Source organism: Notechis scutatus, chromosome 1, assembly GCF_049901735.1.
Source record: "Notechis scutatus isolate UNSWTSFEM ecotype Mainland chromosome 1, rNotScu1.2, whole genome shotgun sequence".
Classification (NCBI taxonomy): domain Eukaryota; kingdom Metazoa; phylum Chordata; class Lepidosauria; order Squamata; family Elapidae; genus Notechis; species Notechis scutatus.
This window is the reverse complement of record NC_142009.1, coordinates 80,138,323-80,154,265: the sequence shown is the minus strand read 5'-3', so window position 1 is coordinate 80,154,265 and position 15,943 is coordinate 80,138,323. Positions and strand designations below refer to the sequence as shown.

At 37.2% G+C, this 15,943-nt stretch overlaps 1 protein-coding gene across 2 annotated transcripts in view; it reads left to right on the top strand.

Annotated features, from left to right (window-relative positions):
- Positions 1-15,943, top strand: part of PACRG (parkin coregulated) — a 276,390-nt gene that overhangs the window by 128,656 nt on the left and 131,791 nt on the right. The window contains exons 3-4 of one of the 2 annotated variants that reach the window (XM_026675238.2): positions 6,311-6,482; positions 14,337-14,486. In XM_026675238.2, the coding sequence (XP_026531023.1) occupies positions 6,311-6,482; positions 14,337-14,486 (322 nt within the window). The remainder of the gene's footprint in view (positions 1-6,310; positions 6,483-14,336; positions 14,487-15,943) is intronic. The other variant, XM_026675239.2, reaches the window with a different exon arrangement.

Sequence of the window (15,943 nt, the reverse complement as noted above, 5' to 3'; positions counted from 1 at the left end):
AAGTGAATCATGCAGCCATTAAGCAAACCTAGGTTGCAAATGACAATCAAGTGACCCCAGGACACTGCAACTGTTGTAAATACATGCCGGATGCTAAGCACCCAAATTTTGATCACGTGATCATAGGTTTGCTGCATTGATTCTACCCGCAAGGACCAGTTGCAAATCATTTTGAATGGTTGTAAGTCAAGGATTACCTGTACAGTAGTACAAGTGAGAGTTGATTTCAGACATAAGTTACTATGAGAAAGGCCACTCAATTGAGAAATAGAATTGGTATAACAAGGAAACCTGTGTAAAGGCTTTCCTAGCCATGACTGCCACCTGCAGCAGAACAGCCTGCCTCTTGGAGTAGTGGGTGTTCCATCTTTCCATGTTTCCAAGAAAAGTGGAAAGGTTTTTCTGGAATTGCTGTCCTAATCAAAGGGCTAGGCTTGCTTTACTTCCAACCTATGATTCTATAAGAGCGTGGAATCTCAAAATTTTAACAATAGGTTTCTGATGTTGACTAGCAAGTGTTATTTACCTTCAAGTATTCTGACTTTTGTATCTTTCCCTAGTGCGTCAGTATTGATAGCCCTCACCTATTGATACTAGAAACTCCATTGTTAAGTGACATGGTCAGAAATTGAAAAACCATCTGACTGTGCAGCTTAGCAATGGGAGTTATGCAGTCCTGGTTACTATTGTTAAGTGAGACCATGCAGCTTTTTAAGTAAGGAGCTCACTTGTGTACAACTGGCAACTTCCTGTCAGCTTCCCTATTGACTTTGCTCATCAGACTGTAAAGGTCACAAGTTGTGATCACATGATGTGGGACGCGGTAATGGCTGAAAATGCGAGAAACAGTCTTAACTACCATTTCTTCGATGCCATCATAAGTTCAAATGGTTGCTGAATGAGTGGTTGTTAAACAAGGACCTCTCAAAGTGATATCTTCATTAATTTTTGGAAGGAATACCAAACTAGCAGCTTGGCTTACTAGACAGCCATTATTTATGGTCAGTGCTGTACTGTGAACACTTTGAGGAATGATAAGTTGAAGGTGATTTGAAAAGCCCTGAGATTTTCTGGTGCTCACCCATCTGGATACTAACCAGGCAGAGACATCCACAAGGGACAAATGGTGAAGCATGTGATATAGTGTAAAGTCTGCCTCTTATGTCCTGGCATATGGTGGAGTGGCATAAATATAAAATGTCAAAGTCTGTTTTGTGAAATCATGATGCACATTTCATTATTTTGGTGGCATTGTAGAGCTAGCTGGGGGTCCCTATATAATCAGGTCCAACTTTGCTTAGCTGTTTGAGATCAGTGAAGTTCAGCTAGTGCTGCCCTCCCAGATGCATTGACCAAGTGCACCATGTTTCTTTGCTGATACAGTACCTAAGTAGAAACTTTTTTTCGCGAGTGGAGACAAACATGTCCTCCCCAAAATATGAGATTGTTTTTTAAAAAAATTAAGAATTTTATAGCAAAATCAACAGATTTGGAAGGGAAAGACCATGTTTTACCCAGGAAGTATTTGGAAGTACATAAAATTGAACTAGTTTCTGTAGCTCCTCCCTCTTTTGCCATGGCCATGAGTAAGTGAAGAAAATCGATGAATGAGTGTGCCTCTGCTCTGTTTCTGTTTTTAATGAAATCACAAGCCATTTATCGAAACTGACATGGCACGATGCTCCATCTGGTTGGCTGATGTAGAAGTGTTGCTTTATTCAACTACTGCTGCCTAAAGAAGATTGTAGGACCCATGAGAGATATGCAACATTTAACCGTTGCTTGATCTGAATTTCTGGCTTCTTGCTCTTGCCTTCCCCATTCTTTTTTCTGTCCCCATAAGAAGCATGTCCATCGCAGTGCTTTCCGTATTTTATTTCAGTTATATCAATAGAATTTAGTAGGTTGAAAACATATCTTTTTCTGATATTTTATTTTATTTATACGTGTGTGTGTATATGCCATGATGTTTTCTGTAAGCATATTTTTCAGAAATAGCAGCTGAAGTAATGAAACATTTACTGGATGGTACAGCATCAGACTGCAGATGGGGAAGCAGGAAGCATTGAATGTTTCTGCGCAAAATCCTTGTTAAGGAAGGCATGAAAGAATCTATAAATGTACAACCCCTGCCTAATTTCAGAACTACTGTGCAGAAAATAATTCTTTAATCAAGCTGCTCTTTACACAGGGTGCTTTCTAGACTCTAGGTTTAGTAGATTTAGTAGATTTAGTAGATTCTTTGGAAGAGCTTTATAGCTCCCGCTGCTTTAAGAAAGTTCAAAACATTTTCAAAGATCCATCTCATCCTGGGAACCCTCTTTTTGAACTATGACCATCTGGCAGACGGTACAGAATAATAAAAACAAGGGCAAATAGGCTGAAAAACAGCTTCTATCCCAGGGCAGTTGTTTTTTTGAATTCTGCTGTATAGTGCAGTGTTGGTGTAGTGTCGGGGATTTTCGGTTCAATGTGTGACGGGTGAAGGATGTGCGTTTGTGTTTATTTTCATGGTCATGGTCATGATATGCACTGAAGATGGTGTTTGATTTTGTTGTACGAGGTGCAATGACAATAAAAGTAAACTAAACTAATTATACCAGTGAAAAGCAGTGAAAAAGCAAGCCATAGTGGTCAGATTAGCTGTAAGATTCTACCAAGGTTTTGTATATTTTCAGATGCTTGACCATCTATGGCAGTGATGGCGAACCTTTTAGAGACTGAGTGCTGAAACAAAAAGTTGCACACATGCAAGCGCCAGAGAGTTGAAGTCCAACTGGCTGGCGGGGAGGTTGGGGCATCACAACACCCATAGCTTTGCAGGAAACTTCTGTTTCCCTGCAATCGACGGCAAGAAATGCCACAGAGAAACATGATGGAGCTGAGCTGGGGCGACAGTGCACATGCCCCAGAGAGAGGGCTCTGAGTGTCACACCTGCCATAGGTTCGCCACCACTAATCTATGGTGTTTATAAGCAAACTCCTTCTTTCTCCAGTTTTCCAGTTATTAGCTGGAAAAAAAAGTCAGATTTCAAACTTAGGAAACAAAGAGAAACCTGAAAACATGAAAATTCACATTTATCCAGTTGTTATCTGAGGAATCAGTATGATCCTGCATTTCAGTATCCTTAGCCAAGTACTGATACCAGATATCATTTGTATATATTTATATATATTGATACCAGATATCTGGATGAAACATCTCCTTTTTCTTGCTACACCAGTAGAAAGGTTATTTATTGTCTCTTAGAGAGAAAAAACAAGAGAACTGCTTATTTTGTCCAAAAATAAATAAAAATAAAAAACAGCAACCAAAGGTGCAACAACCTCTTAATTCAGATCTTAGTTCCTTCTGTTCTCCTGCAGTTAGTAAAATGTTTTCAAAACTCATTCTATTTATATATATTTACACTTTGGCTCCATAACTTGCATTGGTTGCCAGATTGCTTCCAGGTACAGTTCAAGGTGTTGGTCTTGACTTTTAAAGCCCTACATGGCATGGGAGTGGGACCAGATTAATTCAGGATCCAGCAGAAGAGGTATGCCCCAGATCCTGTTTGCTAAGGAGATCCATCCTTAGGACCCAGAAGACACACCTTTTCTGCTATAGTCCCTGCTGTCTAGAACAGGGTTGTCAAACTCGATTTCATTGAGGGGTGCATCAGGGTTGTGTTTAATCGTGGGGGGACATGGCCAGGGCTGGCATGGCCAGCTTGATGTCACTCATGTCAGGAGCACCTATGGCGGCCCAAGCACTCTGCCAGCAAAATGGGCTCCCGAGCTCTGTTTTCTGTCCACTTCTGTCTGTCTGTCTATACACACATATAGAAAGATGTAGATATATTAATAGGGTTCCTCTCACTGAAAATATCTGTAGATGCCCATGTTTAAGCATTAAATAATACAAATAATTTGGAATATTCCATCTTTTTGGGTTAGTGAAGATATTTATTTCTCATTCCTGTCTTGAGTTGCTGCAAAATAGATACATTTACTTGATATAATTTTATCTCTGAATAATATGTTTATTAAAGATAGTGGTAAATAGCATATCTGTATGTCCCTAAGTCTCTTGAAATAGTTCAAAAGCAACTCATAATATAGTTTAATTTCCTGCATGATCTTGAGCTATAAAGAAAGCAAGAAAGTTCAGTGCAGCTGTTCCAAAACCATTATCATCTGGTACTCCCATTGTATTATATTAATAATCTGAGTATTTTAGCAGCTGTTTGATCAGGTGTTCACAATATGCCATATATAATCATTTCTAGACAGTGTGAAAGGTCATTGTGTTATGAATCTAACATACTCAGGGAAACTTCAAAGTATGTTTTCCATTTTCTTTAGTTAAACAAACAAACAAAATAAAAATAAAGGACAGAATGACTAGATATTAGCATACTGTCCTTTTTGCGGTTTTACCAAAATAATGCATTTTCCATTGGAGCAATGTGTTAAAAAAAAATAGGAAAAAAGGGAATGATCAATTCCCTATTATCCTTTCGCTTTTTTAGGTCATATAGTGTTGTATATGTTTGATTCAGTTACTCTGATTTTTTTGGAGGAAAAATGAAAAACACACTCAATGTATCAGTACTAATGTCTCAATAAACTCAGTTGAATGCAGCCAGATATATTTTAGTTTTGATTCAGAATACTTTTGTGGGAGGAACTGAAAAATTTAGAAGCATGTTATGGGTGTAAACAACAACAAAAATCCTATTTATCTTGGCCCTTTTGCATAATAATTATTGTTCAAAGCTAAGTCATAAACAGAGAAACAAAGGTTTCACACTGTGAAATGTAATACTAAAATATTTCTGGATTCCATGTGGTGGGAGGACATTTAACACTGCAAGAACAGTTGGTTTCACACCCTCCCAGCAGATTCCTCAAGAAATCCAATATCATTTTAAGCTTTTTCCAAAGTAGTATGAGTTGCCAAATGTGCAAATTTGTGAAACAGCTGTACTTTAGAAACACAATTCTTAGCATGGTTTTGACAATCTATTCCAATGTTAAAGATATTGCCAGAAAAAATAGTGCTTTGTCAATGAAGCCTTTTAAAACAGAAATGTATTATAAGCTCCATTAATGAAAGTTTTCTAGGAAATGAGAATACATTGTAATTGTCAGGCACAGGAAGTCAGGAGCCAGGATAGAATTTAAAAGCACTATACATTTATTCCCTGCAATCTATGCACAAGAATCTGATCTATCAATGGTCATGTCAAATTGATGCCAGATAGGAGTCAGCAGACTTCAAGGGAGGGCTGGACTTAGGCCTCTTATGAGGGTGTTGTGACTCCAAACTGATGGTGCATCAGGCTCAGCCTGGTCATCTCCAACAGTAATAGCTGAAAATCAGTGTGGTCTTTAATTGTATAAAACAAAATTTAACTTCACTCAGAGTTCTATAAAATCAGCTTTGGCCCCTAAGAACAAAAATAATCAAAAATCTCATTCTTACCCATCAGGATTCTTTAAAATACATTTTGCAACATGATGAAATAAATACTAGTAGGAAGATATTCCTCATAATTGAAATGCTTAAACTATAATTAAAAGGCCATGAAAGTTCAATAAGAGTAGAAAGTTTTTTCTCACTTTTTGTTCTTTCACTTCAAAGTAAAGGGATTGACTTTATTTCAGCACTATCACAGTTTGTTTTCTCCTGTAGAATGTTATAAAATGCATTTTGATCATAAATTTATCACGTAATTCCTTTGATCAGATAATTTTCTTAATATATCAAAGTGAACCCCTTCAGATTTATATGATTAATGCTGTTTTCATAACTATTTGAGTAAATCCAGTTTAATCTTTTGTTTTTAGTAACATATCAGTAATGAAAAAATGCATTGTAGTTTTATATATAATTAGGACAATTAGAAGTTCTGCATTAATGTAAACGCCAATTTTATTATTGGTAATATATAATGTTCGAAAGCATTCCTATTTTCAGTTTCAGCTTTACTATATATATTTTGGTATTCTTCCATTATAGGTTGTTTATTAGACTCAGCTTTATTCCTCACCAGAAGGGTCTATTCATTCAGAATGATTGGGTGCAGCATATCAAACAATATTTGGAAATACAAGCATCAAAGATCAGTTTCTTTTTTATTTTCTGCTTTGAAAGAGAATAGCCATAATCACGTGATATCCTAATGGTTGCTAACATTTGTCTTCCTCAATAGAACATTGTGACAAAACTTTTAATTACTGTAATACTGTAACAATTTATTACTGTAATAAAACAACATAGTTGATAAATTTTTATTTACTTCTTTTCTGCATGGATTTCCAGGTGGAGATTGAAAAATTGGACTATCACCACTATTTGCCACTGTTTTTCGATGGATTATGTGAAATGCAATTTCCTTACGAGTTTTTTGCTCGGCAAGGCATCCATGACATGTTGGAGCATGGTGGGAACAAGATCCTTCCTGTCATTCCTCAGCTCATTATTCCAATAAAAAGTAAGTCTGAAGAATGAAATAGGGCCTATGGTTTGGAGGGGAGCATTTTTGACAGGCTGCTAATTAAGGAATAAAATATGGTAGGCCTTGTATTTACAGTAATATAGATGATAAACGTGAATCAGTTGTAAGGTCATAACCAAGGCCAAATAATTGGGTTGCCTGACTTGTTGTTTTCTTACTGTAACGCTAACCATGGTACAGCATACAAGTTATTATACTTCTTTTCATTCTTCTTTTTATATTCTTCAAACTAAGATATGAAAACACTGTAAAAGAAATAGCAAAATATTGCAGCACCTCAACTTTTTTATATTGCTATTTTGAGTAGCTTGGTTGTTTTTCTTTCTAAGTCATGTTTTCCTCATCAAGAGATAATGTTCTATTTCCGCCTGCATTATTCTTGCATACCCTTCCCTTTTTCCTTCTTCAGTATAATGCAAATTGATACATCTTGGTATATTGATCATAGTTCACAATTGTATTTGAACCTTGAACTATGATTTCAGGACACAAGCATTATTTGGAGGATAGTGAAATGATCCTTCTTTTGACATATGCCAGGATTTGGATTCAGTACAGGTAGTCCTCAACTTACAACCATGATTTGGACTGGAACTTCTGTTGCTAAGTGATATGGTCATTCAGTGATGCACTCATTTTGTGAGTTGTGCTGGTTTTACCTTTTGTGCCATGGTCATTAAATGAATCTGGCTCACCCCATTGACTTTGCTTGTTGGAAGCCAGCTGGGAAGGTCACAAATGGTGATTACATGAGCCCCGGGATGCTGCAGCCATCATAAATACATGCTAATTGCCAAGTGCCCAGATTTTAATATTGTGACCACAAGGATACTGTGATGGCCTTAAGTGCAGTGTCACACCATAAGTCATCATAACTTTAAACGGTCACTAAAAAGATGGTCTTAAGTTGAGGACTATATGTAAAACATTAATGTTGAACATTTTAAAATATTTTGGTTGGCCTAAAATGAAACACATTATTCTATTTATGTCTGCACAGCTTTTACAGTGTATAAATACTAATAGATTGCCCATTTTCTCTGAGTGTCTCTCCAAAGACAGTATCTCATTCTTATACTTTAGATAAGCAAATATAGAGTGCTATCTGGGTGGTTCGGTCTGCTAACAAGTTACTACAATGCTCTGTCATACTTTTGATAATAGCCAGGTGTCTATGGAGATTCATCCAGGTCATGGTTGTCCCAAAGGTGCTTTTTAAAGAGGCAACTGGACTTTCTGGTTTTTCTTTGAAGATGTTTCACTTTTCATCCAAGAAGCTTCTTCAGCTCTAAGTGAGAAACGAAATGTCTTCAAAGAAAAACCAGAAAGTCCAGTTTTTCAAGTTGCCTCTTGAAAAAAACACCTTTGGAAAAAGAACAAAAAAAATTATTGAACAAAAAAAAAAAAAAAAGTACCTTTGGGATAGTAACCAGGGTTGCTTCTGGAGAAAAAAAAAAGCATGGCCAATCAAAGAGGCACCTGGTATATTAGGGCTCTGAAGGGGGAAGACCATGGCATTATCTTCTTTCCTATAAGGGCAACTTGCTGATGCCTTATCGTGCAATGGTATATAGTAGAATGGGGCTCCCTCCAACAGGAAACCTTAGGAATGACAGATTAGTCTCTGCTACCACAGCCATGGCAGTGAGCTTAGGAAGTCTGAGGTGAAACTGCAGTGGCTGTTTCAAGAGTGCATAGTCCATCGCTTCTCTCTATTGAGAGAAATACTATAGACACATTTGGGTGTTAAGCCCAGAAAATCTGGAGCTGGGGATTGCAGTGAGGCAAAACTCTGCTAGAACAAGCCCAGTGCTTGGATCACGGGTGGAAAAGAGGATAGTGTTTTGAATAGGCCTGCCACAGAATCCATCTATTGATACTTCAAAAGCAGGACTCAAAAAACTTCCAAAATACTGTAGTCTGGGCTGTCAGGAGAACTCAACTTCCTCAGGATGGGGCCTGTGTATATCTTTAACAATAACACTCATTGTCTCAGTCGGCATGGCCATAATTTCTCCCTAGCGTAGCCCTTTTATGATTCTACTGACATGAAAAATTATTGTCAGAACTACTTGTTGCCTTGTTTGGATAGCATGCTTGATAAATAACTTGGTGATTTAATTAGGCAGCTTATCAGGCCTATAGCAGAGTCTCTGGAGTTTTAGATAAGTGCTAGTTTGCACAAAACACAAGCCTTTTCCTTGGAATTTTTTTAAAAAAACACACACATTGTAATACATCCTGATTTAGAAACAATAGTTTGAAACTGATGGTGTTAATTGTAATATTTCCAAAGTGCAGTGCATTCAGTTATTATTTTTATTATTGGTTAATAAAGCATGACAGAGATCTAGTTTTTGTTGTTCATTTATCTTGGGCTGTGTGTATATGCTGGAATTACTGCAGACTCACTAAGATTAGTTCTTCTGGAAGTCTCAGTAAAATAAGTGGCAGAAAAACCTTCTCCTGACTTTAGTGTCTTTGCTGTTGGGTATAAGTCACACAACATAAAACATGGTTTACTTTCATTAGCTTCTCTATATTTAATTTATTTTTATTTTCTTTTGGTTCATGTGCTTCCTTAAATGCATTTTCAGTATATCACGGATCAATACTTTATATTAATACTTTATATTAATTTACCGGGTGGCAAAATACTTTATTTTTCTGAAAGGCAAATTATTTATTCACTTTTTTTTTAGATTTTAAGGCCACTTTTTGATTCTGTAAATAGAACCAAATTTGGGGTTCAGTTAAAGAATTAGTTTCATGACAGGTATGTTTATGATATAGGTTTTATATCAGCACAATATAATGCATGTTAGTTGTAGAAGAAAAGGTTTGCTTATGGGGAAGTAACAATGAGGCAAAGGTGAGAGACAAGGTGGTTGGTTGCCCCATATTGTCTAATTAATATCTAAGATTGTGATTTGGAGACTGCATTACTTCAGGTTGATAGCCATTGCCTATGTTTAGCCAAAAGCAAAATTTATACTTTGCTCTAAGCAGATGACATTGTCCTTTCTTTTATGTTCCACATAAGATTTGAAATACCAACTTGAAACATTAGTCAAGTATTGTTAAGGTAGCCAACTACAAATCATCTGTGATAAAAGTAAACTGGAAAATTAAAGATCATATAATAACTCAAGAATTTTTTCTGTCTGGGCATTTTGGAGAAATAGCAAGGCCTGGTAGTGGTACTGGGGAGGAAGTTTGAGGAAAAGGCAAAAGTGCTCCCAGTGGTGGTGTAAGCACTTGGAGCTGTGACTCCTAAGGTGGCAGAATGGCTCCAACAAATCTTAGGAATAATAGTGGAGCTCTCTATCCAGGAAGAATGCAGTGCTAAGAATAGCTAAGAAGATCCTGTGCAAAAACCTCAAACTCCCAGGCCTGGTAAATTAACAGGCTTCCTAAGTTGTATTAACAGAGGGATACAATCAAGATCAAGGGAGGTGGTAATACCACTCTATAAAGCCTTAGTAAGACCACACCTAGAGTACTGCGTCCAGTTTTGTTCACCACTTTACAAACAAGATGTTGAGACTCTAGAAAGAGTACAGAGAAGAGCAACCAGGATGATTAGGGGACTGGAGACTAAAACATATGAAGAACGGTTACAGGAACTGAGCTTGGCCAGTCTAGTAAAGAGAAGGACCAGGGGAGATATGATAGCAGTCTTCCAATATTTGAGGAGCTGCCACAGGGAGGAAGGGGTCAAGCTATTTTCTAAAGCACCTGTAGGCCAGACAAGGAATAATGGATGGAAACTGAATAAGGAGAGATTTAACCTGGAAATAAGGAGAAACTTTCTGACAGTGAGAACAATCAACCAATGGAACAGCTTGCCCTCGGAAGTTGTGGGAGCGCCATCACTTGAGACTTTCAAGAAGAGATTGGACTGCCATTTGTCAGAAATGGTGTAGGGTCTCCTGCTTGGGCTGGGGGTTAGACTAGATGACCTACAAGGTCCCTTCCAACTCTGATTATCTATTATCTGTAAAGGACTCAAGAGTGAGGAAGACACATACCACCCCAGGTTTACTCAGGTTTACTCAATGTAAAGCTATTACAGGTTAATTCAACCGTCACAATAATTCAGATATGGAACAGGTAGCAATAACAAGGCTTTATGAAGAACAAAATAACAAAGTCTGACATATTGTTCCATGGTGAGCTTTTTTACTTACTTTTAATGGAAACGTTCTTTAGACTAAATCACACAAGTTTATGCAATTTCTCAGACTTATATAAATGTGTTTTCTGTTTCGATAATTTGTTAAAAGGGGGAAATAAAGCATTATACATGTTTGTCTCTAAAATATAAAATATTAAGCACCTCTTCAATGACATTGGATAGAGGAGCACCAACTAGGATATATGAAAGAGAGACGTTCAAATTCAAAGAGCAGTATAAGTGTAAAATTCATACAAATGTTAAAGGTGGTATAAAAAGCTGGGCCTGTCCAAATGTTAGCACTGAAGTAGAAATATCTTTCCCATCCCTCTATGTCAACATCTGGCTTTTTTGGCTCCTCTTCCAAATTAATCATTACTGTATTCCTTTAGCCTCAACCCCAAGCTACAAATTTTAATGATCTGGCACCTACAGTAGGGGTTTCCAGCTTGCAGATGGGCATAATTTCAACTATATCACCATCAGTGGTACTGAAGTGACCTTGTTGCTTGACCAGGATAAGGAACCAGATGTACTCATTCTGTGATCATCAGTTATAATTGAGCTTAAGTCAGGTCGTTGGAATTTTCTGAAATGATCAGTTCCAGGGAGCATTTAAAATAATTTCTCATGTATAAGAATATTTTATCTGTGACAATATATTGTTAACATCTGGAAAATGTATATTTTCTCTTTCTGCCCAACAGTTGCCTATAAAGTATCTGACAAAACAATTCACAGAGCAAATTTAAGAGCATAAAAACAAACAAACAAAATGGTATCTGATGAAGCTCCTGGCTAGGAGAGCTGTTTAACTTGTCTTCCTATATTAATGCTGCTGCTTGATTAACTGATGCTCTTTAGAGATTCGGAATCTGCGTCAGCCATGGGAGAGATTCCAAGGCTGTCTTGGAAGGACAGCTACCCAGCAATTTGGCTGGATAAAACTTACATTCAAAAAATGCAAGGGGGGCGGGGGCAGGGGGAGATGTCCTTCTCACTCATGCAGCTAGATAATCTGTGGGCTCCTTTCCCTACCAAGCAGTTAACAGTGGGAGGCCATTATTTAAAATTGCCTGCTTCTCCAATCCATAGATGTCATTGCTTTTCTTTTAAAGAAAACAAAACAAAATGCACATTTCATTCATTTTCAGTGTTGCTGGAAAAAAATCTGAGTAGTCACAATAATAGAAGGTATTACACGGCAGTTTAATACTGTCTGAGGAAACAGAGCTTCATCACAATTTCAACTCGTGCAATATAGGAAATATAACTTTATTGCATTTTCAACTAGCACAATACTTATTTATTGAGTTAGAAATGAACCAGCTTTATTGCAAATAGCTGATTGTTAACCTGAGCCATATTTTGAAATATTTCTGCTGCAATATGGTAAACACTCAGTTGCACTCAAAGGGGGAAAACAGTTATTTTAAAGAGATTGGATATAGAGAAGTGGATGAGCCAAAGAATTCAACGTCTTTGAAATATTTTTTCAATGTTTCTGAATTAATTTAATGCAGGAGTGCACAATTCTGTTTGAGCCAAAGGCTATGTTAATCTTTTAATATTGTACAGGACTGGAGGCAACATTACAGAAGAGATTTCATATTGTATATTTGAATTAAGTACTGCATCCATCAAACTGTTTAGAGCTTTCTAGTTTTCCATAATGGAGATCTAGAGGTTTCCTATTGGAACTGTTGGTAAGAAACATAGTCCTGTTCTTTTACTAATGATCTCTAGCCTCTCCTCTCTTCAAAATGATGGCTTTGAATTAAATCATTGTAAACCCATAATTTAAGGGAAATTGGGGACAAGGCAACTCTTCTTAGCATTCTCCAAACTCTGTGTTCCTCAAAACCATGGCATGTTTTCCAACATGGAAAACTGCATTTATATCATTTTAAAGCCTGCTGTAATTGAGAGGTTGCCAATCTCCTGTTAGTTCAAACTTTATTACTCTATTAGTTCAGACTTTATTGAAGGGCGAGGGGAAACATGATAGCAGTCTTCCAATATCTGAGGGGCTGCCACAGAGAGGAAGGGGTCAAGCTATTTTCTAAAGCACCTGTAGGCCAGACAAGGAATAATGGATGGAAACTGAACAAGGAGAGATTTAACCTGGAAATAGGGAGAAACTTTCTGACAGTGAGAACAATCAACCAATGGAACAGCTTGCCCTCGTAAGTTGTGGGAGCGCCATCACTTGAGACTTTCAAGAAGAGATTGGACTCCCATCTCTCAGAAATGGTGTAGGGTCTCCCACTTGAGTTGGACTAGATGACCTAGCCTAACTAACAGGGAGAAGGCACTCAAAAATCTTCAAATATATACAAATAAACAGGCTGTGTATAGTAGGATGGTTATTAAATAATCAGAAGAGAACTGCAGTTGCAGCTTAGCTGGGATTTTGTCAGCCTATTTGATTGATTGTAGAATTTGGGAACAGATACCTGGCAGAAGGAAAAACCCTGGTAATTGAACTTATTGTGCAGAGAAAGAGATTGCTCAGCTAGGCTCGCCATGTTTTGCATGAGTGTGAGAAAAGCAAGAGAAGAGGTAAAAACGTAGAAGGATGAGAGTGAAGGATAAGGGAAAGGGGATCCTGGGAGTTGGAGGAAATTTGGTAGATCTTCCTTTCCATCCCATTCTATATTCATAATATTCATGCTTATCCATTTCTGCATAATTTATCGCTTCTGGTCTCCTTTTGGAACTTGACATTTGTTATAGAATAGAATGCGGTGAAAGTTTTTGTTGGTTGGTTCGGGACTTTGCACTTTGCAGCTGTGCAGCTGTTGTATGTAATGGAGCTTAATAATAATCTATAGTTTGTGTCCTTTGCTCCCTGGTGTATAATTTCGGAGTGGGAAGCAGGAGCATAAATAAATTTGAATTTAAATTCACATTTGAAAATATAAATTTGAAGTACAATGGAGAATACAACATTCTTTTCTTTGGGGTGAAATCTGAAATGGAACAGGACAAAAGGTGTTATTGATTTCAGTAGCAAAACCCAGCTGCTTGACACTACACCAAAAATTCTCAAGTAGGCAGGATAGAATCCTTAATTATCAGTTAGTCTTTTTTTTTAAAAAAAAAAAAAGCTTACAAGCTTTTCTTTATAAACATTCCTATCATTCTTCCTTTCTCCGAATAGTACCAATTGTTAATTGAAAGGAATAAAATGATTGCTAAGCCAGCAAAAATAAACAGTCTGATTGTTACAGTAGAATGTCTCATCAACCTTCAAGTTTTTGCCTTTTCAATTCCCTTAGTCCCAGTGGTACTGGTGATGGGGTTTCCCCCCTCCTTTTTTGTTCTTCTCTTTCTAGGGGGAGTGGGGTGGGGGTGGCAGGAGCCAGTAGGACAGACAGCAAGAAGGAATAATAAGCTGCTTTCTTGGGGTTACCGAAGAGTCAGCACAAACGGTGGGAACAAATAACACTCAGACAAGGCGGTGTTTTATAACATTGGGGCTGCAATCCATCTCTGGGTTCTTTCAAAGCCAGGCTAATAAAGGCCCACTTACAATCCCCTGCAGAGTACAGTTTAATTAAATTTGTCCATTAGAGGATTTCTCCCCTCCCCTCTACATTCTTGAAATTAATTCTTCTGTTTTCTGCTTTGTCTCTTTTCGTTCATCCAAGATGCGCTGAACCTTCGAAACCGACAGGTCATCTGCATCACGCTCAAAGTCCTTCAGCACCTGGTGGTGTCAGCTGATATGGTGGGGGAAGCTTTAGTGCCCTATTATCGTCAGATTCTCCCTATTTTAAACATCTTTAAGAATAAGAATGGTGAGTGATCCTAGCAATGCCATGTCTTCAAATCCTTCGTTATAAAGGAGTTCGAGGCAAGGCTGATTAACAATGTAGTAAGAATTTACTATAGTATACAAACTAAGATATATTTGGCACTTTCTCCTCCTTTATTCTCCAGGGATACTGTGAAATTAACACCAGCATTTATTATTTTTTACGTGCAGAGCATTACCAAACCACTGGAGCAGTTCTATGATCTTCCAGTAATTAAAATTTATACAGTTTTGTAGCATTATTTAAATGCATTGATAGACTGTATTTTTTTTTCTTTTTTAGTAAACAATGTAAGCGTTCATTTCTAATTTGGCTTGAAGGTTGGGTACCTCCACACAAGGATTCTCCACAGCTCTGGATGTCAGTCCCATTTGAGATCTGAATGGGTTTATTTATTTGCAGCTCACCTTTTATTTTTTTTATTAGCTGAATGATTATAAAACTAATTTGAAAGGCTTCTCACTGGAGGCAACCTCTGTTTCAGCCCCCACTTTTAGTGGGCCAAATATAACTAGCAGAACCTTCAAGAGAAAAGTGCCTTGTCAGCTTTGCTACTCCCCATAAGAATTTGGCAAGGCTGAAACGAACAGATTGTATCCATTTTCTGGGGGGTATTTTCCCCCTCCATGGGGGATGTTCATGCTCCCATGACTGGAATGAAAGCCTTTGGTTTTCTTCATAACCTGCATTGATTGGGGCAGGACAGTGTGGCGATTTTCAACTTTATTCAGTGTTCTCAATGTTTCTGAGTCAAACAATTTTCAAGTTGCTTTTTTAGTTCAGAGTAGAAGCAACTTTGATATCATACCATTATAGTACTTGCAATTGGTTGATTCAGTTTCGAATACAATGTGCTCATTTAAAATTTCATTATAAAATGGTCAAGCAGTTTGGTGATGTGGGTAAACAGAAGAGTTCAGTAAACAACAACAACAACAAAAAATCCTATTTATCAGACTCCAAGTATGTATTTTTAAAAACTTCTTGACTTCTTAAAATGAAGGAATCTTTATATGCCTACACCTACCAGCAGGCCTTTTATTATTCTTGTAAAAATATTTATTATATGGCACATAATATGAATGGGTTGAAGGTTGAAAAATTATTCTGTGATCCTCTTTACACATTGAAGCACATTAAGGTGATTAACATGATTACAAAGCATGCTAATCAATTGTATGATTTGTCAGCTGTCCATAAAATCTCTAGTGTTTCAGTAACAAGTTGAGAAACTTTAATAATAACTGCATTGGTCATCATCCTTTAAAATTCATATTGGCACAGTATACATTATTCCTTTGGTCAAACTTACTTCATAGATTTTAAAAAATGATTGATGGGTTATTAAAAAAAATGTTAATACATCAGCAGTAGTTGTGAAGAAAAACTTTCATAATGAAGCGGAAACTTTAGATTTGTGCAACATGTCCATTAGAGAA